The sequence below is a fragment of the Jaculus jaculus genome, unplaced genomic scaffold (genome assembly GCF_020740685.1).
Source record: "Jaculus jaculus isolate mJacJac1 unplaced genomic scaffold, mJacJac1.mat.Y.cur uX1, whole genome shotgun sequence".
Taxonomy (NCBI): Eukaryota; Metazoa; Chordata; class Mammalia; order Rodentia; family Dipodidae; genus Jaculus; species Jaculus jaculus.
This window is the reverse complement of record NW_025423518.1, coordinates 330,523-358,132: the sequence shown is the minus strand read 5'-3', so window position 1 is coordinate 358,132 and position 27,610 is coordinate 330,523. Positions and strand designations below refer to the sequence as shown.

General features: G+C 50.9%; 1 protein-coding gene across 1 annotated transcript; it reads right to left on the bottom strand.

The window, feature by feature from the left end:
* Positions 1-27,480, bottom strand: LOC123457604 (CD99 antigen-like). The gene is made up of 10 exons (XM_045141448.1): positions 27,254-27,480; positions 19,308-19,337; positions 16,638-16,679; positions 14,075-14,116; positions 12,974-13,039; positions 12,754-12,804; positions 10,769-10,831; positions 10,524-10,637; positions 3,126-3,170; positions 1-697 (listed from the first exon to the last, which is right to left on the bottom strand). The coding sequence occupies exons 1-10, from the start codon at positions 27,339-27,341 to the stop codon at positions 672-674; spliced, it is 567 nt and encodes a 188-aa protein (XP_044997383.1). The 5' UTR covers positions 27,342-27,480; the 3' UTR covers positions 1-671.
* Between the last annotated feature and the right edge of the window lie 130 nt (positions 27,481-27,610).

Here is a 27,610-nt window from a genome sequence, read left to right as displayed (position 1 = left end):
ACGCTACGGCGGCCCACGGGGTCCAATTCAGGATTCGTGCGAACAGCAGGGGCGGCGTGGTGAGCGGGATAGTACGGTGGCTCACGGGGCCCAATTTCAGACACAGCGGCCATTTTGCATCAAAGCCAGCAAATCCCTCGAAGGCACCGGCGCTCCCTGGGGGCTGGGCAGGGAGACCCCGTGTCCCCTCCCCGCACTCCCCCGCGTGAGCACGCTACGGCGGCCCGCGGGGTCCAATTCCAGATACGCGCACAGAAGAGGCCAGGCGGCGGCGGCGGCGGCGTGGAGGGCGGGGTACGGTGGCCCGCGGGGTCCAATCTCAGCCAGCGCCCACCGGCTGGGCAAGGCGACCCCCGTGGGAACGGGCTACGGCGGCCCGCGGGGTCCATTTTCGGGCAACGGCCGGGTTAACTTGCGTGAGGCACCGTCGGTGGGGGGGGAGGGGCGGGCTACGGTGGCCCGCGGGGTCCATCTTCGGGCAACGGCCGGGTTAACTTGCTGGAATCACTGCCGGGGGGGGGGGGGGGCGGGCTACGGTGGCCCGCGGGGTCCAAACGAAGCCAGCCGGACGCGGGAAGCCGGTGGGCCGGAGGGGCTCCCCCGGCCGGGCCCCAGGGGCACTCGCGACGTGGCGGGGGTGGGGCGCGGGGCGTCGTCGCCGTGGCTACGGCCTACCTCTCCAGGAGGGTTTGCTGCACTGTGGTGGGGGGGGAGGGGAGGGGAGGGAGAGCGAGGGGAACACGGGTTAGAGACACGGCCGGACCCGGGTTCGAATCCCCCGCCGCCGCCCACGTTGGGATCGTTGTTCGATCGATTTGCCTATTTTCGGGATTTTTCTCAGAAAAAAACGACGACGACGACGCGCCCCCTCCCCCACCCTCTCTCACCTCCCCCTGCCTCTCCCTCCAATGTTAAAAAAATTAATTAAAAATTAATTAATAAAATTAATTTAAAATTAATTAATAAAATTAATTTAAAAAATTAATTAAAAAAAAAATAAAAATAACCACGGAAAATGTCCGCTGCCGGTTACCACGTAGCTATGTGTTTTTCTTTTTTAAATAAAAATAAATAAGTAAATAAATAAAATAAAACACTTCGCTACAGGTAATTAATTTTTTTTTTTATTAAAAGAAACCAAAAAAATATTAAGCACTTCACTATAGGTTCCCACGCAATTCACTTCAAGAAAGCAAAAAAAAAAAAGAATAAATAAATAAAATCCTAAACGCTACAGGTTCTCAGGTAAGCACTTTTTTTTTTTTAAAAAAAGTGTTTTTCGCTCTCAAATAAATAAATAAAAAATTTAAAAAAACAAACAAAACAAAGAAAAGAAACCAAAAACATCAAAATCTGCACTACGGGTTCCCCCGCGAATAACTTCTGGAAGCGAAAACAAGTTCCAAAGCTTTGCTACGGGTCCTCAAATAATCTTTGTTTTTAAAAGAAAACAAAAAAAAAGATCAAAAAACTTCACCACAGGTTCCCATGCAATTCACTTTTTTTAAGGAAATTAAAAAAAAATTCAAAAAGTTCACTACAGGTTCCCATGTAATTCACTTTTTTGAAATAAATAAAACAAAAAAAAAGTCCAAAATTTTTTTTTCAGGTTCTCACGTGATCATTGTTCTTTTTTTTTTTAAATAAACCAAAAAATTATGAAAAACTTCACTACAGCTTCCCACGTCATTCACCTTTTTTAAGGAAATTTAAAAAATAAATTCAAAAAGTTCACTACAGGTTCCCATGTCATTCACTTTTTTTAAATAAAACAAAAAAAAGTTCAAAAATTTTGCTACAGCTTCTCACGTGATCATTGCATTTTTTAAAATAAACCAAAAAAATAATCGAAAACTTCACTAAAGCTTCCCATGTAATTCACTTTTTTTAAGGAAATCAAAAAAAAAAATTCAAAAAGTTCGCTACAGTTTCTCATGTAATTGCTTTTTTTGAAATAAAAAAACATCAAAAACGTTTATTACAGGCTCCCACGTAATTCACTTTATTGAAGGAAATCAAAAAAAAAAAATTCAAAAAGTTTGGTACAGGTTCTCACGTAATTGATTTTTTTCAAAGAAACCAAAAAAAAAAAAAAAAACATCAAAAACTGCACTACAGGTTCCCACGTAATTCACTTTTTTTTAAAGGAAATCAAAAAAAAAAAATTCAAAAATTTTGCTACAGGTTCTCACGTAATCATTTTTTTTGTTTTTTTAAATAAACCAAAAAATACCAAAAAGTTCACTACAGGTACCCAAGTAATTCACCTTTTTTAAGGAAATTTTAAAAAAATTCAAAAGTTCACTACAGGTTCCCATGTCATTCACCTTTTTTCAGGAAATATAAAAATAAATTCAAAAAGTTCACTACAGGTTCTCATGTAATTCACTTTTTTGAAATAAAACAAAAAAAAAAGTTCAAAAATTTTGCTACAGGTTCTCACGTGATCATTGTTTTCTTTTTTCTAAATAAATCAAAAAAATTATCAAAAACTTCACTACAGGTTCCCACGTCATTCACCTTTTTTAAGGAAATTAAAGAAATAAATTCAAAAACTTCACTACAGGTTCCCACGTAATTCACTTTTTTTTTAAGGAAATCAAAAAAAAAAAAAAAATTCAAAAATTTTGCTACGGGTTCTCACGTAATCATTGTTTGTTTTTGTTTTTTTTTTTTTAAAATAAACCAAAAAATACCAAAAAGTTCACTACAGGTACCCAAGTAATTCACCCTTTTAAGGAAATTTAAAAAAAAATTCAAAAAGTTCCCTACAGGTTCTCATGTAATTCACTTTTTTGAAATAAAACAAAAAAAAAAAGTTCAAAACTTTTCTACAGGTTCTCACTTGATCATTGTTCTTTTTTTTTTTCTAAATAAACCAAAAAATTATCAAAAACTTCACCGCAGCTTCCCACGTCATTCACTTTTCTTAAGGAAATCCAAAAAAAAAAAATAAAATAAAATGAAATAATAAAATAAAATAAAATAAAATTCAAAAACTTCACTACAGGTTCCAACACAATTACATATTTTTTTTTTTTAAAAATCAAAAAAAACACAAAATACAAAAAAAAACAAAAAAGCGGAAGTAAACCGAGAAGCGCAGGGTCCGGGCGCTGGCTTACCGGGCGGCTCGGCGCGGGCGGCCATCTCCGCGTCACCCTGCTGCCCTGCGGGGGAGGGGAGACGACAGACGGCCCGGTGGTTAGCGCAGGAAGTCCCGCCCCCCCCTCCCCGCCCGTCAATCACCCGCCATGGGATGCCGCCCCCTCCCCCGCCGAGAGCTGTCAGTCGTCCACAGGGCGGCCGTGGCGCAGGAAGTCCCGCCCCCCCAGCCCCTTGAGTGACATCCGTGGTCTGCCAATCAACTTTGGGCCTTGCCAGCCCACCCGACCCCCCCCCCGAATTGTAATGGCTGAACTGTCTGTCAATCATCCTCGGGGGAGGCGGGCTCGGCACAGGAAGTCCCGCCCCCTCTGAGACAGCGACCTGCTGTCCATCGTCCTCAGGGGCGGGCATGGCACAGGAAGTCCCGCCCCCTCTGAGACAGCGACCTGCTGTCAATCATCCTGTGGGGCGGGCATAGCACAGGAAGTCCCTCCCCCTCAGTGACAGTGAGCTGCTGTCAATCACCCTAGAGGGGCAAGACTGGCACAGGAAGTCCCTCCCACTCGTCACCCTGAGCTGTCTATCAGGGGAGCGCGTGGTTTCCACGGAAACGCCGACAAGCCCCACCCCTCGGCGAGGGCACCCCACCGTATCGCAAAGGAAGCGCACGCAAGGGGGAGCAGGGCTTTTATTTATCTGGTTTCCACAGGCAAGAGAGGGGGAGGGGAGACCGGAGTCGGGGTGCCCATCAATCGCCAAGCCCCGCCCACGTTGGGGCGCACCCCATCCAATCAGAAGGGAGCAGAGGGAGACAGGAAGTGGAGGCTGTCAATCAACACCCAAGGCCCGCCCCTCGTCACACACTTGTTCCAGTCAGAAGGAAGCAGGGGAGGGAAGGGAGGGCAGGAAGTGGGGTGTGTGTCAATCAACACACAAGTCCCGCCCCCCACCAAGTGACTCACTTCCTCCAGTCAGGTGGAAGCGGAGATGGCACCAGGATGTGGGGGTGTCAATCAACACACAAGCCCCGCCCCTTGAGACACATTTCCTCCAATCAGACGGAAGCAGAGAGGAGACAGGATGTGTGGGTGTCAATCAACACCAAACACCCGCCCCCTGGACACGTTTCCTCCAATCAGACAGAGGCAGAAAGGAGACAGGATGCGGGGGTGTCAATCAACACCAAAGACCCGCCCCCTGGACACATTTCCTCCAATCAGACAGAGACAGAGAGGAGACAGGATGAGGGGGTGTCAATCAACACCCAAGACCCGCCCCCTGACACATTTCCTCCAATCAGACAGAGGCAGAGAGGAGACAGGATGAGGGGGTGTCAATCAACACCAAAGACCCGCCCCCTGGACACATTTCCTCCAATCAGACAGAGGCAGAGAGGAGACAGGATGAGGGGGTGTCAATCAACACCCAAGACCCGCCACCTGACACATTTCCTCAAATAAGAGGCGGAGAAGTGACTGGATGTGGGGGTGGTGTCAATCAACCACCAAGCCCCGCCTCCGGGACACATTTCCTCCAATCCGACCGAAGCAGACAAGAGGCAGGATGTGGGGGTGTCAATCACTGAAGCCCCGCCCTCTGGGACACATTTCCTACAATCAGACCAAGGATGAGAGGAGACAGGACGCAGGGTTGTCAATCAACACCCAAGACCCGCTCCCTGTGACACATTTCCTCCAATAAGAGGTGGAGAGGTGACAGGATGTGGGGGTGTCAATCAACAGTGAAGCCCCACCCCCTGTGGCACATTTCCTCCAATCAGACAGAGGCAGAGAGGGGACAGGATGTAGGGGTGTCAATCAACACTGACGCTCCGCCCCCTGGGACACATTTCCTCCAATCAGACAGAGGCAGAGAGGAGACAGGTCGTGGGGGTGTCAATCAACACACAAGCCCCGCCCCCGGGACACATTTCCTCCAATCAGACCGAAGCAGACAAGAGACAGGATATGGGGGTGCCAATCAACACACAAGCCCCGCCCCCGGGACACATTTCCTCCAATCAGACGGAAGCAGACAAGAGAGAGGATGTAGGGGTGCCAATCAACATACAAGCCCCGCCCCCTTGGACACATTTCCTCCAATCAGACTGAGGCAGAGAGGAGACAGGATGTGGGGGTGTCAATCAACACACAAGCCCCGCCACCTTGGACACATTTTCTCCAATCAGACAGAGGCAGAGAGGAGACAGGTCGTGGGGGAGTCAATCAACACACAAGCCCCGCCTCCTGGGACACATTTCCTCCAATCAGACGGAGGCAGAAATGAGACAGGATGTGCAGGTGTCAATCAACCACCGAGCCCCGCCCCATGGCACACATTTCCTCCAATCAGACGGAAGCAGAGAGGAGACAGGATGTGCGGGTGTCAATCAACAGCCAAGCCCCGCCCCCGGGACACATTTCCTCCAATCGGAAGCAGAGAGGAGACAGTATGTTAGGGTGTCAATCAACACCCAAGCCCCGCCCCCTTGGCACATGTCACCCAACCCGGTGGAAGTAGAGAGTGGACAGGAAGGACAGGGTGTCAATCATCCCCGAAGGCCCACCCTCAGTGACACTGTTCCTCCAATCACACTGCGGGGACAGTAAACGCCAGGTGCCAAGCGAAGCCGGGAGGGGGAACAGGAAGTGGAACAGCACTGTCAATCAAACATCACGGCCCGCCCCCTGGTGAGTCACAAAGAGTCAGGCAAAAGGGAAACAGGAAGTGGCAGGTGTCAACACTCAAGACCCACCCCCGGTGACGCTCTCCGTCCAATCAGACTGCGGCGGGGTCAGTAACTGTGGGTGTCAATCAACCAGCCATCAAGGCCCGGAGGGTTCAGTGGAAAAGGGACAGGAAGTGAAGGTGTCAATCAAGACTCAAGGCCCGCCCACACAGTGACAGCACAGCCAATCACGAGATGGCAGAAACGGGAGTAGGAAGTGGTGGTGTCCATCAACACCTAAGTCCCGCCCACCACTGGCACACTTCTACCAATCACAAGGAAGCCAAGGAAATCAGGCAGAGGAACAGTAACTCGGGGTGTCAGTCAACACCCCACATCTGCCCACATGTCCTCCGGTCACAGGAAATGGAACCAGAAGTCAAAAGGAAGTGGAACCGGAAGTGGAAGTCAGATGTGTCAATCAACACTCAAGTCCCGCCCCCCAGTGACACCATCCTCCAATCACAAGGAAGCAGATGGGAGGACAGGAAGTAGAAGCGTAGTGGAACAGGAAGTGTGGGGTGTCAATCAACACTCAAGTCCCGCCCCTAGTGACCCTCCACCCTCCAATCACAAGGCAGCAGATGGGGGAACAGGAAGTAGAAGCGTTGGTGGAACAGGGAGTGTGGGTGTCAATCAACACCCAAGTCCCGCCCCCAGTGACACCCATCCTCCAATCACAAGGAAGCAGATGGGGGGGACAGGAAGTAGAAGCATAGTGGAACAGGAAGTGTGGGGTGTCAATCAACACTCAAGTCCCACCCCCTGTGACACCATCATCCAATCAGAAGGAAGTAGTCGGGGGGGGGACAGGAATTAGAAGCGTTAGTGGAACAGGTAGTGTGGGGTGTCAATCATCACTCAAGTCCCGCCCCCAGTGACCCTCCACCCTCCAATCACAAGGAAGCAGATGGGGAAAGAGGAAGTAGAAGCGTAAGTGGAACACGGAGAGTGGGGTGTCAATCAACACTCAAGTCCCGCCCCCCAGTGACACCCATCCTCCAATCACAAGGAAACAGATGGGGAGGACAGGAAGTAGAAGTGTAAGTGGAACACGGAGAGTGGGGTGTCAATCAACACTCAAGTCCCGCCCCCTTGGACACCCATCCTCCAATCACAGGGAAGTAGATGGGGGGGACAGGTAGTAGAAGCGTTGGTGGAACAGTTAGTGTGGGGTGTCAATCAACACTCAAGTCCCGCCCCCAGTGACACCATCCTCCAACCACAAGGAAGCAGATGGGAGGACAGGAAGTAGAAGCATAGTGGAACAGGAAGTGTGGGTGTCAATCAACACTCAAGTCCCGCCCCCCAGTGACCCCCATCCTCCAATCACAAGGCAGCAGAGTGGGAACCGGAAGTCGGATGTGTCAATCAACAGCCAATCCCCGCCCACGGTCACAAACTTCCTCCTAGTGGTGGGGGGAGGGGCCGGAAGTGGGACCTCCTAGCGGTGGGGGGAGGGGCCGGAAGTGGGACCTCCTAGCGGTGGGGGGAGGGGCCGGAAGTGGGACCGGAAGTGGGGTTGTTGATCCCTCAACCGCGCGGGGGAAGAGGCAGGGAGGGCGGGCGGGGGAGGGGAGGAAGGGGGAAGGGCGTGTGCGGTGGGCGCTGGCTCCTCCTACGGCGTCGTCGTCGTCGTCGTCGAGGGATCTGAGGCGGGCGGGGGAGGGGCGGGTCAGCACGCCTCCCGACGGGGTGCCGGGGCGTGACGATGAAGATGAGGGTGAGGACGGGGGTGGGGGAGGGGGGAGAGGAACACAACGCGGCGGCCAGGAGGAGCCGGAACAGGAGGAGGACGAGGAGGAGGAAGAGGAGGAGGAAGAGGAGGAAGAGAAGGAAGAGAAGGAAGAAGAGGGCGAGGAGGAAGAGGAGGAGGAAAAGGGGGGGGAGGGGGAGGAAAAGGAGGAAGTGGGGGGGGAGGAAGAACAGGAGGAAGAGGAGGATGAGAAGGAAGAAGAGGACGAGGAGGAAGAAAAGGGGGAGGAGGGGGAGGAAAAGGAGGACCAAGAGGAAGAGGAGGAGGAAATAGATGAGGAGGATGGGGAGGAAGAGGAGGAGGATAGTGAGGAAGAGGAGGAGGAAAAGGGGGGGAGGGGGAGGAAAAGGAGGAAGTGGGTGAGGGGAGGAAGAAGAGGAGGAAGAGAAGGAAGAAGAGGACAAGGAGGAAGAGGAGGAAAAGGGGGAGGAAGTGGATGCGGAGGATGGGGAGGAAGAGGAGGAGGATAGTGAGGAAGAGGAGAAGGAAGAGGAGGAGGAACAGGAAGGAAAGAAGGACGAAGAGGAGGCGGAGGAAGTGGGGCAGGAAGAGGAGGAAAAGGAAGAGGAAGTGTGTGAGGAGGACGAGCAAGAAGAGGAGGAAGTGGAGGAATAAGAGGAGCACGACGAGGAAGAGGAGGAGAAAGAGGAGGAGGAAGAGAGGGAGGAGGAGGAAGAGGAGGAGGAAGTGGGAGAGAAGGACGAGCAGGAAGAGGAGGAAGTGGAGGAATAAGAGGAGCATGAGGAGGAGGAACAGGAAGAAGGACAAAGAGGAGGAGGAAGAGAAGGAGGAGGAGGAAGTGGGTGAGAAAGATGAGCAGGAAGAGGATGAAGAGGAGGAGGAAGAGAAGGGGAAAGGAGCACGATGAGGAAGAGGAGAAGGAAGAAGAGGAACAGAAGGAAAAGAAGGAGGAAGAGGAGGAGGAGGAAGAGAAGGGGAAAGAGGAGTACAATGAGGAAGAGGAGAAGGAAGAAGAGGAACAGAAGGAAAAGGAGGAGGAAGAGGAGAAAAAAGGAGAAAGAGGGGAAGGAGGAAGAGGAGGAGGAGGAAGGTGATGAGGAAGAAGAGGAGAAGGACCAGGAGCAGGAGGAGGAGGAAACGAAGGAGGGAGAGGATTTGCAGAGGGGGAAATGCAAGAGGAAGTGGGTGAGGAGGACGAGCAGGAAGAGGAGGAAGAAGAGGAGCAGAAGGAAAAGAGGGAGGAAGAAGAGGAGCAGAATGAGGAAGAGGAGAAGGAAGAAGGGGAACAGAAGGAAAAGAGGGAGGAAGAAGAGGAGCACAATGAGGAAGAGGAGAAGGAAGAAGGGGAACAGAAGGAAAAGAGGGAGGAAGAAGAGGAGCACAATGAGGAAGAGGAGAAGGAAGAAGAGGAACAGAAGGAAAAGAGGGAGGAAGAAGAGGAGGAGGAAGAGGATGAGGAGGAGGAGGGGAAAAAAGGAGGAAGATGGGAAGGAGGAAGAGGAGGAAGAAGATGAGGAAGACGAGAAGGACCAGGAGCAGGAGGAAAAGAAGGAGGAAGAGGAAGAGGAGAAGGAAGAAGAGGAGGAACAGGAGGGAAAGAGGGACGAAGAGGAGGACGAAGAGGAGGAAGGGGGGGAGGAAAAAGGAGGAGGGAAGGAGGAAGAGGAGGAAGGAGATGAGGAAGGAGAGGAACAGGACCCGGAGCAGGAGGAGGGAAAGAAGGAGGAAGAGGAACAGGAAGAAGAGGAGGACGATCAGGAAGAGAAGGAAGAAGAGGAACAGAAGGAGAAGAGGAGGACGAAGAGGAGGAAGATGGGATGGAAGTGGGGGAGGAAGAGGAGGAGGAAGAGGGGGAGGAAGTGGGGGAGGAAGAGGAGGAAGAGGAGGACGATCAGGAAAAGAAGGAAGAAGAGGAACAGAAGGAGAAGAGGGACGAAGAGGAGGACGAAGAGGAGGAAGAGGGGGAGGAAGTAGGGGAGGAAGAGGAGGAGGAAGAAGGGGAGGAAGAAGAGGAACAGAAGGAAAAGAGGGATGAAAAGGAGGAAGATGGGGAGGAAGATGGGGAGGAAGAGGAGGAGGAAGAAGGGGAGGAAGAAGGGGAGGAAGAGGAGGATGAAGAGGATGAAGAGGAGGAGGAAGGAGGGGAGGAAGAGGAGGACGAAGAGGAGGATGAAGAGGAGGAGGAAGATGGGGAGGAAGTGGAGGAGGAAGAGGAGAAGGAAGATGGGATGGAAGTGGGGGAGGAAGAGGAGGAAGAGGAGGACGAGGAGGAGGAGGAAGAAGGGGAGGAAGAGGAGGAAGAAGGGGAGGAAGAGGAGGAGGAAGAGGGGGAGGAAGAGGAGGACAGAGAGGGGGAGGGGCACACGCAGAACAGGGTGAGCGCGGCCGCCATCCGCGGTTAAGTCGCAGTTGCGTTAAGCACGTGTGCCCCTCCCCCGCACCAGCGCGGCGGCAGAAGAGCGGAGGGGGCGGCGGCAGTGGGAGGAGGAGGAGGGGGAGCAGGAGGGGGCGGGGCCGGAGCCGGGCGGGTGGGGGAGGGGGCGAGGACGACGACGGGTGCGCGTGGGCCGGGGAGTCACGCACGGGGCGGGGGACGCGGTGATGATGATGATGATGGTGGTGGTGGGCGGGTCTGGGTGGGGGAGGGGCGGCGCATGCCGACGGAGGGGTGGGGGAGGGGCCCGGCGGCCCAGACGGCGACGACGAGCGAACGGTGTTGGGGGAGGGGCGCATGACGACGAAGTGGAAGACGAAGGGCGGGCGGGGGAGGGGAGCGCACGGCCATTTTGACGGGGGGGGGGGGGTGGGTGACGGGTGGGCGGGGGAGGGGCGGCGCACGCCGACGGAGGGGCCCGGGGGAGGGGCGCGGCGGCCGGGAAGATGGCGACCACGGCGGGGCGGCGGGGGAGGGGCGCGACGCCACGGCGGGTGGGGTCGGGGGGGCGGAGGGGCGGGGGAGGGGCGGCTCACCGTTCTGCTTGAAGCAGAGCTTCTTCTTGTAGTAGGCCACGAAGCCCGAGACCACGCCGGCCAGGGCCACGGCCACGCTGCTCACGATGGCCGGGATCACGCCTTCGGGGGCCGCTGCGGGGGAGGGGCGGCGCTGACCACCGAGCCTCCCTACCTCCCCTCCTGCCCCTCCCGGCCACACCCCTTCGCCGCCCATCAGGCGGTCACCGCGGCAACAAGCCCCGCCCCCTCCCGGCCGCGCTCACCCTGCGGATCGTCGCTCCTGGGGCCGTCCCCTCCGCCTCCGCCGCCGCCTCCTCTGCGGCCACCTGGCGGGTGAAGACAGACAGACAGACAGACACACAGACATGGCCGTGAACAGGGTGGAAACGCCGGCCCTTTAAGTAAGGGGTTCTCGGGAAGCGCCAGATAAGTCTCGGGGAGGGCGAGAAAGGTCTCAGGAAATGAGTGATACGTGCGTCAGGAAGCGCCAGATAAGTCTCGGGAGGCGTGAGATACGTCCCGGGAAGTTCACGAAACATGCCTCACAGCAAGGGCGAGATAAGTCTCGGGGAGTCAGTGACCCCCCCCCAGGCAGTGAGTGATGGAAGGAAGCGCGAGATAAGTCTCAGGAAGTAAATGATACAGGTCCCAGGAAGAGCGAGATAAGTCTCAGGAAGCGCGAGATAAGAACCAGGAAGTAAATGATACATGTCCCAGGTAGAGCGAGATAAGTCTCAGGAAGCGCAAGATAAGAACCAGGAAGTAAATGATACATGTCCCAGGTAGAGCGAGATAAGTCTCAGGAAGCGCAAGATAAGAACCAGGAAGTAAATGATACATGTCCCAGGTAGAGCGAGATAAGTCTCAGGAAGCGCAAGATAAGTCCCAGGAAGTAAATGATACATGTCCCAGGTAGAGCGAGATAAGTCTCAGGAAGCGCGAGATAAGAACCAGGAAGTAAATGATACATGTCTCAGGAAGAGCGAGATAAGTCTCAGGAAGCGAGAGATAAGTCTCAGGAAGAGCGAGATAAGTCTCAGTAAGTACGAGACAAGTCTCAGGAAGTAACTGATACACGTCTCAGGAAGAGCGAGATAAGTCTCAGGAAGCGAGAGATAACTCTCAGGAAGTAAATGATACACGTCTCAGGAAGCGTGAGATAAGTCTCAGCAAGCATCAGACAAGTCACAGGAAGTAAATGATACACGTGTTAGGAAGAGCGAGATTATGTCTCAGCAAGCGCGAGAAAAGTCCCAGGAAGTAAATGATGTATGTCTCAGGAAGCGCGAGATAAGTCCCAGGAAGCGAGACACAAGTCTCAGGAAGTAAACGATACATGTCTCAGGGAGAGTGAGATAAGTCTCAGGAAGTGTGAGATAGGTCCCAGGAAGTAAATGATACATGTCCCAGGTAGAGCGAGATAAGTCTCAGGAAGCGCGAGATAAGAACCAGGAAGTAAATGATACATGTCTCAGGAAGCGCGAGATAAGTCCCAGGAATTAATGATACACTTCTCAGGAAGAGCGAGATAAGTCTCAGGAAGCGCAAGACAAGTCCCAGGAAGCGCGAGACAAGTCTCAGGAAGTAAATGATACACGTCTCAGGAAGAGCGAGATAAGTCTCAGGAAGTGCAAGATAGTTCTCAGGAAGTAATTGATACATGTCTCAGGAAGAGCGAGATAAGTCCAAGGAAGAAAATGATACATGTCTCAGGAAGAGCGAAAGAAGTCTCAGGAAGTAAATGATACATGTCCCAGGAAGCGCGAGATAGGTCCCGGGAAGTAAATGATACATCTCAGGAAGAGCGAGATAAGTCCCAGGAAGCAAATGACACATGTCTCAGGAAGAGCGAGAGAAGTCTCAGGAAGCGCGACACAAGTCTCAGGAAGTAAATGATACATTTCACAGGAAGAGCGAGATAAGTCTCAGGAAGCACGAGACAAGTCTCAGGAAGTAAATGATACATTTCACAGGAAGAGCGTGATAAGTCTCAGGAAGCGCGAGACAAGTCCCAGGAAGTAAACGACACACGTCCCAGGAGGCGCGAGATACGTCTCAGGAAGAGCGAGACAAGTCCCGGAAGGAACAGGGGAGTCTCGGGGAGCCAGCGAGATAAGTCCCGGGGGGGGGGCGCGAGAAAAAAGTCCCCGCCCTCCCAGCCTGCACCGGGGCGCGCGGGGCGGCCCAGTGGTTAGAGGTGCGGGGCGGGCGGGGGAGGGGCGCGGGCGGGGGAGGGGGAGATGGTCACCTGATCCTCCCGGGTTGATGTCGACCAGGTCGCTGTCCGAGATGCCCGTGTCTGCGGGGGGGGGGGGGGAGAGGCGACGTCTCAGGGGGCGGACCCCGGTAGCCCAGGCTGGCCCCGCACCCCGACCTCGCTCGAACCCAGCGCGCAGCCCGGGCCGGACCTCCCGAACGCACCGTGTGACACCCCACCCACCGGGAGACGGTTCCGGCGCCACGTTTACCGGAATGTTCCGGATTCCTCGGCGGCGGCGGCCTGGGCCTGGGCCTGCCGGGCGTGGCGGGCTCGTCTAATCATGTCGTGGGGGAAGGGGAGGACAGAGAGAGAGAGAGGGGGGGGTCACGGGACGGACGGGTCGCGGGTTCGAATCCCTCCGTGCACCCTGCCCATCCCCCCCACCACCCCCACCCCCGCTCTCTCAAAAAGAGAATCCCGAGAGTCTGCAAATAATGCAGATTTTTTTTCGACCTCAAGACTTCTGTCTCCCATTCACCAGACACAACCGAAGATCAGAAAAATGAAATAAAAGTGTATAAAAAATACAAAATATATAAAAATATATAGATCGAGAGATACGAACGTGTGTAGGGAGACATAATTAACGTATGGAAAATATACACAGGAGGTAATGGCTTAAAAAACATAACCGTCGGCAGCTTGAGGGACAGCAGTGAAACGGGGTAAAATATATTTATAGAAGGATTCACACACTTATATATATATATATATTTATAGAATAATCTATATATTGATGCATATGTAAATGTAGTTTTCTAAAACACATTTGTATATATGTATTTCATATAAAAATGCGTGCATAAAATTAACATAAATACGCATTTTATATACATATTTATTGTATATATTCTAATACGCTTCGCGTACATATCGTATTTAATGAACACACGTTCATATATAATATATATGTATTTCATAAATTTGGATATATTTAAATATGTGACTTAATGTTCGTATGTAACATACATATTTTATAAATTTGGATATATTTAAATATGTCTGATTTAATGTTCATATATAATATATCTATTTTACAAACTTAGATATACTTGTATATGTCTGATTTAACGTTCGTCTATGACGCATGTATTTTGCAAATTGGGATATATTTAAATATGTCTGATTTAACGTTCGTATATGATGCCTGTATTTTATAAATTTGGATATATATGTCTGACTTATAATTGTTAATAATTTACATTATGTAAATACAATTTGTGCACTTTCTTATACATGTGTGTGTGCATACGTGCACCTATGCCAAAACATGTAGCCAGCAAATGATGACGTGTGTCTTTTTTCCTACCGTGTCCCCCAAGGCCATCAAAGAGGTTGAGATCACCGTCACCTGTGGAGGGAAACACACACAACACGCAAGTTCATGTATGTGTACCGATACACACACATGTATATATATGTACACATATATATATATATCCATATGTGCATGTATATATATGTACAAAACTACATATGCAGGTATATATATAGACGTACATATATACATATCCACATAGGCATGTACATGTGTGTGTATATATATATATATATATATGTATGTATGTATCCATATATGCATCTATATATATATATGTGTGTGTATATATATCCATATATGCATGTATATATAACTATATATTTTTATTTATATGTGCACATAGAAACCCACATATGCATGTATATATATAGATGTGTCTATACTTATCCACATATGCATCTATATATATTTACATGCATACATAGAAACCCACATAGGCATGTATATATATATATTTATATATATATATATATTTATATGTATATATAGAAACTGACATATGTATGTACATATATAGATGTATCTATACATAGCCACATATTCATGTACATATATGTGCGTATATATATATATATATATATATCCATATGTGGATGTATATATATGTGTATACATATATATAAACATTTATATGTATACATAGAAACCCACATATGCATTTATATATAGATGTATCTATACATATCCACATAGGCATGTACATGTGTGTGTATATATATATATATATATATGTATGTATGTATCCATATATGCATCTATATATATATGTGTGTGTATATATACCCATATATGCATGTATATATAACTATATATTTTTATTTATATGTGCACATAGAAACCCACATATGCATGTATATATATAGATGTATCTATACTTATCCACATATGCATCTATATATATTTACATGTATACATAGAAACCCACATAGGCATGTATATATATATATTTATATATATATATATATTTATATGTATATATAGAAACTGACATATGTATGTACATATATAGGTGTATCTATACATAGCCACATATTCATCTACATATATGTGCGTATATATATATATATATATCCATATGTGGATGTATATATATGTGTATACACATATATAAACATTTATATGTATACATAGAAACCCACATATGCATTTATATATAGATGTATCTATACATATCCACATAGGCATGTATGCATATATATATATATATACGTGTGTGTGTGTATATATATATATATATCCACATATGCATGTATATATATGTGTGTATATATATATCCAGATATGCATGTATATATACATATGTATATATACATATCCTTATATGCATGTGTATATTTACATATGTATATATATCCATATATGAATGTATATATGTGTGTGTGTATATATATACACATATAAATAAGTGTGTACACATATAAAAATACATATACACGTGTGTATATATGTGTATGTGTATATATACGTATACTTTATGTGTACATGTACATATGTTAATATTTGTATGTATATACACATGCACTTTACATATATATATATATGCACACACACATGTGTGCCTGCATATGTACGCATACATTTACCACACGTGCACACGCTACATATACCGCCAAATATTTTGACGTTAAAAGTAGGCTTTGCAGACCTATGCACGTATGCATATAAATACGAACATATACAATTACTTATGTAAAGATATATATCTATTTATATGAATATTTAAAATATATATATCTCTGTGTGTGTGTGTGCGTTTATATATATATATATTTGGTATCTAAGGATTTTTATTGGACATTGAACATCCACGCACACGATAAACACGACTGACGTGTGTGCTTTATTTTATTTTTTTTCATCTATCTATTTTTTTCTTGTATTTCCGGCCTAAGGTACGGTCTCATGTCAAAAAAAAAAAAAAAAATATATATATACATATATATATATGCATATGTATATTTATAACGTAACAAACGAGAAACTGCACACGAAAAATGCCTATGAATAAAAAAATAGGTTAAAATCAGTTATAAATGAAAAAACATATACGTATAATGTGAATATTTAAATACATTTAAATGTGGACCCAAAATCTGCACATAAATGTATTTTTTACGTATGTATTTATATACACACACACATATATATATATATATATATGAAAATGCAGACCTAAAAACCCACATAAATATAAATATATATATATATATTTTTTTTTTAACACATGTGTTTACAGGAACGTATATGAAAATGTGGACCCAACATACATATAAACAAAATATAAATAAATAAATATATATATATATACATGTAAATAGACCCAATATCCACAGAAACGTAAATATATTAAAATATAAATATATATATATAAAAATGCACATATACGGGAACGAGGCTGGACGGCCCAGTGGCCGGCGCTCCCCGTTCCCGCCCGGCGCGGAGCCTCGGGGGGCGGTGGGGGAGGGGCTGGAGGTAAACTGAGTCACGGGGGGGCGTGTAGACGCGGAATTGGGGTCCCCCCCTCCCCCGCCCCCGCCCCGCCCCCGCTGACCTGCGGCCGGGGGCCTCTTGGGCGCCTTGGTGGACGCGTCGCCTGCGGAAGGAACGAGAAGAAAGGAGGGGGAAAAAAAAAAAAGGAAAAAAAAAACCTCCATGGAAACCGGGCCGGAAGTGACGTCGCCGCGGGCGACGCAGGGCCGGGTGTGCCGTTCCCCACCCACCCCCCCACCACAGACCTACGCCCGTGCGCCCCCGGGGAGGCCCGGAGGGGGGACAGGAAGTGACGTCACGCGGGACAGGAAGTGACGTCGCCGCTGGGGGGAGCATAGAGGGGGCCGACGCCCCGGGACCGGAAGTGGCCCTCCCCACTGTGGGGGACAGGAAGTGACGTCACCAATGGGGCAGAGGAGGGGCCAACACCTCGGGACCGGAAGTGGCCCTCCCCTCGCAGGGGGGAACAGGAAGTGACGTCACCGCTGGGGCAGGGGAGCAGGGGCCAGTGCCTGGGACCGGAAGTGGCACTCCCCCTGCCAGGGGAGTACAGGAACTGACGTCACACGGGACAGGAAGTGACGTCGCCACTGGGATAGCAGGGGAGGGGCCAGTGCCCAGGACAAGAAGTGCCCCTCCCCTAGCAGAGGAGGACAGGAAGTGACGTCACACGGGACAGGAAGTGATGTCCCCGCTGCGGCAGGGGAGGAGGGGCCAGTGCCTGGGGCCGGAAGTGGCCCTCCCCTAGAGGGGAGGACAGGAAATGACTTAGGAAAATGACAGGAAGTGACGTCGCCAGTGGGTGAAGCGGAGGAGTGGCCAATGACCCTTGACAGGAAGTGCCCCTCGCCTAGCAGAGGGGGGGACAGGAAGTGACGTCACCACTGGGAGCAGAGGAGGGGCCAGTGTCTGGGACCGGAAGTGGCACTCGCCCTAGCAAGGGAGGACAGGAAGTGACCTCACATGGGACAGGAAGTGACGTCCCCGCTGGGGCAGCGGAGGAGGGGCCAGTTTCTGGGACCGGAAGTGCCCCTCCCCTAGCTGTGGGGGACAGGAAGTGACGTCCCCGCTGGGGCAGGGGAGGAGGGGCCAGTGCCTGGGACCGGAAGTGGCACTCGCCCTAGCAGGGGAGTACAGGAAGTGACGTGACACGGGACAGGAAGTGACGTCGCCACTGGGACTGTAGGGGAGGGACCAGTGCCCCGGACAAGAAGTGCCCCTCCCATAGCAGGGGAGGACAGGAAGTGACGTCACCACAGGGGCAGGGGAGGAGGGGCCAGTGCCTGGGACCGGAAGTGGCACTCCCCTAGCAGGGGAGGACAGGAAGTGACGTCACACGGGACAGGAAGTGTCGACGCCACTGGGACAGCAGGGGAGGGGCCAGTGCACAGGACAAGAAGTGCCCCTCCCCTAGCAGGGGAGGACAGGAAGTGACTACACACGGGACAGGAAGTGACGTCCCCGCTGGGGCAGGGGAGGAGGGGCCAGTGCCTGGGGCCGGAAGTGGCCCTCCCCTAGCTGGGGAGGACAGGAAGTGACTCTAAAATGACAGGAAGTGACGTCGTCAGTGGGTGAAGCGGAGGAGTGGCCAATGACCCTTGACAGGAAGTGCCCCTCGCCTAGCAGAGGGGGGGACAGGAAGTGACGTCAACACTGGGAGCAGAGGAGGGGCCAGTGTCTGGGACCGGAAGTGGCCCTCACCCTAGCAGGGGAGGACAGGAAGTGACGTCACCAATGGGGCAGCGGAGGAGGGGCCAGTGTCCCGGACAAGAAGTGCCCCTCCCATAGCAGGGGAGAACAGGAAGTGACGTCACCACACGGGCAGGGGAGGAGGGGCCAGTGCCTGGGACCGGAAGTGGAACTCCCCTAGCAGGGGAGGACAGGAAGTGACGTCACACGGGACAGGAAGTGATGTCACACGGGACAGGAAGTGATGTCACACGGGACAGGAAGTGACGTCCCCGCTGGGGCAGGGGAGGAGGGGCCAGTGCCTGGAACCGAAAGTGCCCCTCCCCTAGCTGGGGAGGACAGGAAGTGACTTTAAAATGACAGGAAGTGACGTCACCAGTGGGTGAAGCGGAGGAGTGGCCAATGACCCTTGACAGGAAGTGCCCCTCCCCTAGCAGAGGGGGGACAGGAAGTGACGTCACCACTGGGGGCAGAGGAAGAGGGGCCAGGGCATGGGACCGGAAGTGGCCCTCCCCACGCAGAATGGGACAGGAAGTGACGTCACCGCTGGGGCAGGGGAGGAGGGGCCAGTCCCTGGGACCGGAAGTGTCCTTCCCCTAACAGGGGAGGACAGGAAATCACTTTATAAAATGACAGGAAGTGACGTCACCACTGGGGGCAGAGGAGGAGGGGCCAATGTCGGGGGCCGGAAGTGCCCCTCGGCTAGCTGGGGAGGAGAGGAACTAACTCTAAAGTGACAGGAAGTGACGTTGACAGTGGGGGAGGCGCTGAGGGGGGACAGGAAGTGACGTCACCACGGGCCGGGAGTGGGGGGCGGGGCCCATACGGCACTCAGGGAGTTGAGTTCCTCCTCCTCCTGCTCTTCCTCCTCCCCTCCTGCTCCTCTTCCTCCTCCTCCTCCTCACAGACCATAAATAGAAGGGAGGGAGGGAAGACGGCCGGAAGTGACCCCTCGCAGGCCCCGCCCCCTCCGCCCAGGGACAGGAAGTGACGTCACCACGGCGGCGGGCGGGGGGGAGGGGCGGGGGCCGCGGGTACTCACCGCCCAGGGCGTCACTTAAATCGAAGTCGTCTGAAAGGTAAAAATAACGATAAAAGTTAAACTTTGATAATAATTATAATAATATTGATAATATGAAGCGAACAAGCAGGTGCGATAAATGCGTGAAACGGATGATGCACTCGTAATATATAATATAAAATATAACATAAAATACGAAAAAATTTAAAAAAAAAACCACATTATTAAATATAAATTACCCACATGTGTAATACAATAATAAGATAATAATATTAATAATAGATAATAATAAAATAATATTAATATTAATAATATGATATATTAATTAATATAACATAATATATTAATGTAATATAATAATATTAATAATAAATATTAATAATAATAAAATATAATAATATAATATACTTAAATATTAATAATAATAATATCGTGTAAAAATAATATTCTACTGTCGTTGTGATAATCACGCACGTCGACAATAAGTATCATGTATAAATAATATATTTTATCACAAATAATAACGATTTCCCCGTAAAATATATTAAAAAAAAATACATATATATACATATTTATTTATATACGTGCCGAAATCACGGGAAAAAAATGTTTTTAAAAGTCGACCGAAAAAAACAAATAAATTTTAAAAAAATTAAGAAAAATAAAATCAATGACGCGCGCAGCTACGGTTTGAATAACGAACAAACGGACCGACATGAAAACGGTGTTTTTTTTTTTGTTTTTTGTTTTTTTTGTAATAAAACGGAGGAAAAAAATGAAATGAATTATATAAAATTAACTTACAATCGTTCGAAAAACGCTGATAAGAAACCCGAGAAGTAGGAAATGAATAAAATGAAATAAAAAATCGAGAAATAAAATCAATAAAAAGTAAATAAAATGAACGAGGAACGTATTTACGGTTTAAATACAAAGAAAGAAAAAAAAATTGACCGAAATTAAAGAAAATTGCGATAGATTTTTTTTTTTTTCATCATGGAAAATGTTTTTTTTTTTTGTCTTTTCAAAAAATGTAAAGAAAATAATGTTGAAAAAAACGAAATATGAAAGGAAATCATAAAATTAAAAATGATGCACGTGCTTCCGGTTTAAAAAACAAGCAGATTCACCCAAAACGGAAGGAATTACAGTGAGTTTCGATCGTGCGGAATCTCTTAAGTTATTGAGGAAAAAAAAAACTGAATAAATTAGAAAAATTTAAAAAATTTAAAAAAAAATTAAAATAAAGTTGATGACGTCAATATTGACGGTTTAATTACCGAAAAAATTGGCCAAAATAAATAAACTTCGATCAGGCAAAAAAAAAACCTTTAAAAAATATTGAGGGGAAAAAAAAACAAAAAAAAAACAGAATAAATTAAAAAAATATAAAAAATAAACGTATTTACGGTTTGACTGACGAACAAATGGACCAAAACAGGAGGAATTCGGACAAAAATAAAAAAAATAATAAATAATAATAAAGACAGAAAAAAAGACGCGAGTTCGAATCCCGGACAACACCGCCCCCCACCCCCCAAGGTTTCACGAGGGACCCGGATGTCGGGGTGGGGGGGGGCTGACCACTGGACCACCCTGCCGGAAGCCGGGTTTGTACTAGAGAGAGTCCCGGATGTACCCCTCCCCCCACCCACACACATATATAAGTACGAGAGGCGGAGGCGGGATTCGAACCCGCGACCCAAACAGCGCGCGCATGCGCGATGCACACTGGGCCACCCGGTCGCTCGCCTCGACTCCGCCGCCAAGAAACGGGACCCGGATGTGTCCGGGGCGGGGCCGCACAGCACCGCCGGAGTCCGACGGACCGACGCTCTGTCCGTCAGTCCGTCCGTCCGTCCGACCAGCCTGCATTAAGCCCCTTTCCCACGACTAACACACACGGGCGCGTTCGAAGTGGCCGGACGGAAGCCGGCGGTGGCCAAAATTCACCGCCGCGACGGGTGCCCGAGAGGGACAAAAAAAAAAAAAAGTAAACCCCCCCCCCCCAAAAAAAAAAAACAAAAACTTTCCTCCTTACGCTCACGCCGGATTCCCACCGCTCGCGTCCGGACGGGGTCCCGCGAGGGCCAAAATTCACCGCCGCGACGGGTGCCCGAGAGGGACAAAGAAATAAAAAGCGAACCAAAAAAAAAAACAAAACAAAACAAAACTTTCCTCCTTCCGCTCACGCCGGATACCCACCGCTCGCGTCCGCGAGTGGCCGGACGGCGGCCCGCGAGGGCCACAATTCACTGCCGCGACGGATCACCGAGCGGGACAAAAAGCTTCGACCGTCCACGCGACCGGGCTGCGTTTTCCCCTTCCCACAGCTCAGAGGTGCGTCCGCGAGTGTCCGGACGGAAGCCTGCGAGGGCCACAATTCACCGCCCAGACGGGTGCCCGAGCGGGACAAAAAGCGTCGCCCGTCCACGATTTCGGGCTGCCGTTCTCCTACCCCACGCCGCACACGCGTGCGTCCGCGAGTGTCCGGACGGGGGCCCGCGAGGGCCAAAAGTCACCGCCGCGACCGCCACGAAAACCTGCGTCCGTCCGTCCGTCCGTCCTAACTCAGGCTGGATTCGAACTCGCGTCGCACGGGCCTCCGGGATGGAGGGCGCAGCGGGGGAGACCTTGTTTTCCCGGTTTGGCCGTTTCCATAGCAACCCCCGTTAGCAACGCCTAGCGACCTGGCTTTACCACGGCAACGCCTAGCGACGCATTCTTCCCCCGTGGCAACGCCCATAGCGACGGAGTCCTGCCATGGCAACGCCTTCACGCTGACGCCGCCTAGCAACCGATTGACACCCCCCCCGCCGCGCTTCCATGGCAACGCATAACAACCCAGCAAGGGACGCTCTCCCCGGGGAATCTCCCGGCAACCGGACGTCACCATGGCAACGCCTAGCGACGGAGCATCACCCGGCAACTGAATGTCACCACGGCAACGCCTAGCGACGGAGCATCCCGGTGGCCAATGCGTGAAGTTTAAACAAGTGCGGGGGAGCTGGGGTAGGGGGAGGGGTGAAGGAAGCTCATGGAACCTTCCAGAAGCACTGCCTCCCCTACCCCCTCGGCTCCTCTTCCTCTTCTACCAGAAGCAAGTTTAGAAAAGTACCCCCACCAGAATAAGAGCCTCTTCCTCCCCTCCCTCCCAGATGCACAGTCCCCTTCCTACTGGTCACCGACTCAACCACCAGTATAAAATTAAAGCTTCCCCACCAAAACAAAAGTCCCTAAACGCACGTGTCAGAATTGAAGGACTCCTCTCCAAAAATGACATGCTCCCCCCCCCGCCTCATCCCCCTACCAAAATAAAAGAACCTACAAGTCCCTCTCCCGAACTCACATACCAACCCCTCCACCAACACGTGCACCTCCCACCATAATAAAAGTTCCTCTCTGACCACCAAAATAAGAGTCCCTCCACACGGTGGCTGAGAAGATATGTATTTATTGACTTAAAATATCCCTCTACCAGCTCCTACCAAAATAAAAGACCCTCCACTGCGCCCCGTGGCTTGCAATATATTGACTTCTCCCAAAACTTATATATCTCCACACTTGCCAAAATAAAAGCTTCTCCCTTCTCCGACGTCCAGCTTGCCAGTATAGGGACGCCTTCCAATGCATATCACCCCTACCACAATAAAAGCTCCCCGCCCACCAAAATAAAGGACCCTGTCTGCAGTTGCTACCAATATATTGACGTCCCCCAACACTCACATATGTCCCCCCTCCCAACAAAATAAAACCTTTCGCCTTGCCCACCAAAATAAAAGACCCTCTTAGCACAGGCTTGTAAACTATGGTACTCCTCCCGAAAATCACAACTTCAACCCTCCCACCAAAGTAAAAGACCCTGCCAACCCCATTGACTTCTACAACTCATCTCCCCACCCACCTAAATAAAAGCTTACACGTTGCCCACCAAAATAAAAGGCCCTCTGCATCCACCCTCCTTCCCAAAACTCACGATTCACCCTCCCGCATGTCCCACCAAAATAAAAGACCCTCCACACACACACACACCCCTTACCAACTGGCTGGCGAAATATGGGCTTCTCCTAAAACTTCATTCTCTCTCCCCCCACCAAAATAAAAGCTTCTCACGGGTCTCAAATGTCATATCCAGCCCTGCCACCACCCATCAAAATAAAAGCTTCCCACTTGCGCCGCCAAAACGAAACCCTGTTTCTACCGTTGCTGATAAATTTACCGACTTCTCCCAAACTCACTTATGCCCTTCTCGCACCAAAATAAAAGCCCCCCACTCCACGTCCAGCTTGCAATATGTGGACTTCTCTCGCACAACTCACATATTCCATCCTCCCACCCAAGTAAAAGCTTTCACCAGCCCCACCAAAATAAAAGCCCCTCCAACTAACTAGCGGGCTGTCACCATATTGAGTACTTTCATGCCTCACATATCCCCTCCACCCACCAAAATAAAAGCCCTTCCACACCCATCCTCACCCACTTTTCCCGCCTCACACCAAAATAAAAGGTCCGACTTGCCCGCCAAAATAAAAGCCCCTCTGTCCACTGGACTTTTCCCTGAACTCTCATATTCCGAACCCTCCCCCTCCCCGCAACACGCTGCAGTCTCCCACCAAGATAAAAGCCCCTATGCCCACTGGCTTTGGCAACATTTCGGCTTCTCGCCCAAAACTCAGTAATCTCTCCCTCACACGTGGCAACCCTCACCAAAATAAAAGCTCCTCCCTGCCTGACAAAATAAAAGGCCCTCCTCCACCCTCCTGCAGACATGGAGTTCAGCCACACCACCCTTCCCCTAACTGCCAAAAGCCCTCATCCCCACCTCCCACCCGCTTGCCATGTCCTCCACACCTGTCACCAGAATAAAAGCTCCTGCTTTCCCACCAAAATAAAAGACCCATTGCCCACCACGTGGCAATATCTCGACCTCCCTCGGAAATTAATAACAACAATAATAAATAAATAAATAATATTAAACAGAATGAGGCAAAGGTACTGGAGTTGACTGCGTTGGGCGTATAGGGGGAGACCCGACCTCGAAAATAAAAATAATTAAAAAATAAAAAAATAAAAATGAAAACAGGAATTGTGTCCCCTCTGGGCATCCATAGCTTTAAACCCCCCTTTCCACCTTCCTTCCTAGGATCCCAATGGGGGAGCTTGAAGTCCTTTTTTTCCCCCCCCTTGCTACGGATCCCAACAAGGGACAAACTTCTCTCCCACCAGCCATCGCTTTAACCCCTTCTCCGTGGTAAGGGTCCCAACGTGGGACAAACTTCTTCCCGACCAGCCATTGCTTCAACCCCAAATGCCCCCCCCCCTTCCCCGTTAAGGGACCCTTAACCCCTTCCCTCCCCCTTGGTAAGGGTCCCTGCGTGGGACAAACTTCATCCCCAGAAGCCATCATTCTTCCCCCACCCCCAGTGGTGCTTGAACCCCCTTCCCACCCCTAATAAGGGTCCCTGGAAAGGACAAACTTCTCTCCCACCAGGTATCACTTTAACCCCTTCTCCTCCGTGGTACGGGTCCCAACGTGGGACAAACTTCTTCCACACCAGCCATCGCTTTCACCCCTTCTCCTCCGTGGTCAGGGTCCCAACATGGGGCTGGACGTCCTTACCCCTCTCCCACGTACGGGTCCCTACCTGGGACAAACTTCTTTCCCAGAAGCCATTGCTTTTGCCCATGGTAAGGGTCCCTACGTGGGACAAACTTCTTCCCCAGGAGCCATCGCTTTCACCCCTTCTCCTCCTCCGTGGTCAGGGTCCCAACATGGGGCTTGACGTCCTTACCCCTCTCCCCCGTAAGGGTCCCTACATGGGACAAACTTCTTCCCCACCAGCCATCGCTTTCACCCCTTCTCCTCCTCCGTGGTCAGGGTCCCAACATGGGTCTGGACGGCCTTACCCCTCTCCCCCGTAAGGGTCCCTTCCTTGGACAAACTTCTTTACCAGAAGCCACTGCTTTTGGCTATGGTAAGGGTCCCTACTAGGGACAAACTTCTTCCCCAGCAGCCATCGCTTTCACCCCTTCTCCTCCTCCGTGGTCAGGGTCCCAACATGGGGCTCGAGCTCCTTTTCCCCCTTGGTAAGGGTCCCTACACGGGACAAACTTCTCTCCCACCAGGTATCACTTTAACCCTTTCTCCTCCGTGGTAAGGGTCCCTACATGGGACAAACTTCTTCCCCACCAGCCATCGCTTTACCCCCACTCCCCCCACTTTCCCTGTTAAAGGACCCCAATGGGGCTTGACGTCATCTCCCCCACACACACACAGTAAGGGTCCCTACATGGTACAAACTTCTTTCGCACCAGCCATCGCTTTAACCCCTTCCCCTCCGTGTTACGGGTCCCAACGTGGGACAAACTTCTTCCCCACCAGACATCGCTTTAACACCTTGTCTGTCGCGGTAAGGGTCCCTACACCGGACAAACTTCTTTCCAGCGGGCATCGCTTTACCCCCCCCCCATTTCCCCCACCTTCCCTGTTAAAGGACCCCCAATGGGGTTTTTAGCACCTGCCCCGCCCACAGATTACGGGTCCCGACATGGGACAAACTTCTCTCCCACCAGCCATCGCGCTTTAACCCCTTGTCCGCCATGCTCAGGGTCCCAACATGGGGTTTGAACCTGTTTTCCCCGTTGGTAAGGGTCCCTACATGGGACAAACTTCTTTCCACCAACCTTCCCCCCCCACAAAAAAAAAAACCCCGTCCTACCCCTATTAATGTTCCCCAGCGTGTCTTGAACCCGTTCCCCACCAGGTAAGGGTCCCCACATGGGACAAACTTATTCCCCAGGCGCCTCTGCTTTGCCCCCTCGCACCCCCTCCCGCGAGTACGGGTCCCAACAGGGGACAAACTTCTTCACTAGGACCCAACGCCTTCATCCATTTGCCCCCCTCCCCCCCTCAGGGGTCAGGGTCCCACCACGGGGGGTTTTAACCCCTTCCTCTCCCTCCTCCCCCCCCACCCTCGTACGGGTCCCCGTAGTGGACAAACTTCTTTTCCCACGCGCCCTGGCTTTCGTGCGTTTTTTTTTTTTAAAACCCCCACGGGGTAAGGGTCCCAGCGAGGGACAAACTTCTCCCACTTTCTTTCTCTCTCTTTCGCCCTCCTCCCCTCCCCCACCCCCGCGGCTGGGCGGGGCGGGGCGCGTGTTTTTTTACTTTTTTTTCCAAATTTACCTCCCCTCCCCCGCACGGGCCCCTCCCTCCTCCGAAATTAGGGACAACGCCCTCCCCTCCCCCCACCCCCACCCACATACTACAGAATTGCATCCTGGGACGGGGTGGGGTCCCCTTGCACTTGGCGGGAAGGCTCCACTACATACGGGTACTTTTTTTTTCTTTCCTTTTTTTTTTTTCTTTCTTTCTTTCTTTCTTTCTTTGGAATTTTTATTAACTTTTCCCCCCAATTAGTTTTCTCAGCATCCGGGTCCTTAGCGCGCTCAAGACTCCCCCCCACCCATCCTCGGCCCCCCCCCCTCTCTCTCTCTCTCTTTTTCTCTCTCTGCGTCTGCCCCGAGTTCGAATCCAGCCCCGAACACGCGCGCTTTGCACACGACCCCAACTCCTTCTCCTCCTCTTCCCCCCCCCGCCCCCTGCCGTTAGCTTCCCACGCTGGATTCGAACCCGCGGCCGCCGCATCCACAGCCTCCTCCCGGACTGTGCCCGGATGACACGGCCTGGACTCCCTTCCCCACACGCAGTCCCCACACCCCCGCCAAAATAAAAGCCCCACCGCCCCCACAAAAAACCCCGGATGACACGGCCTGGACTCCCTTCCCCACACGCACCCACCCGCCAAAATAAAAGCCCCACCGCCCCCACAAAAACCCCCGGATGACACGGCCGGGACTCCCTTCCCCACACGCAGTCCCCCCCGCCAAAATAAAAGCCCCAACCCCCCCCAAAACGGTGGGGTTGGGGTGCAGGGAGGGAGGGTCACCCCAAAAACCACGCTCACCCTGAGCTCGCACGGCGAAGAAAGCGGCGGCCGCGAGCAGCCAGAGGAGGAGGCGCGGCGGCGGAGACCCCGAAACCGCCGCCGCCATGGTGCCGCCGCTGCGCGGATGGATGCTGGACGGACGGGCGGACGGACAGACAGACTGACAGACGGACGGAGGGACGCGGACGGGCGTGGCGCGGGTGACTCACGCTCCCGGGATGTGGTAGGTGGGTGCGGTTACTACGGGGAGGTGGGGGAGGGGGGGAGGGGAAACAGATGGGGGGAGGGGGCGGGGCCGGGAGAGACCTCGCGGAGGGGGGGTTGGGGTGGCGGGGAATTCCCGGATGTGCAGTGTCCGTCTGGGGTGGGGGAGGG

Coding starts and splice junctions, on each gene's coding strand:
- LOC123457604 (XM_045141448.1), bottom strand. CDS start 27,341: ATGGCGGCGGCGGTTTCGGGGTCTCCGCCGCCGCGCCTCCTCCTCTGG. Junction 19,338..27,253: donor CTTCGCCGTGCGAGCTCAGG/GTGAGCGTGGTT, acceptor TTTACCTTTCAG/ACGACTTCGATTTAAGTGAC. Junction 14,117..16,637: donor CAAGAGGCCCCCGGCCGCAG/GTCAGCGGGGGC, acceptor TTCCCTCCACAG/GTGACGGTGATCTCAACCTC.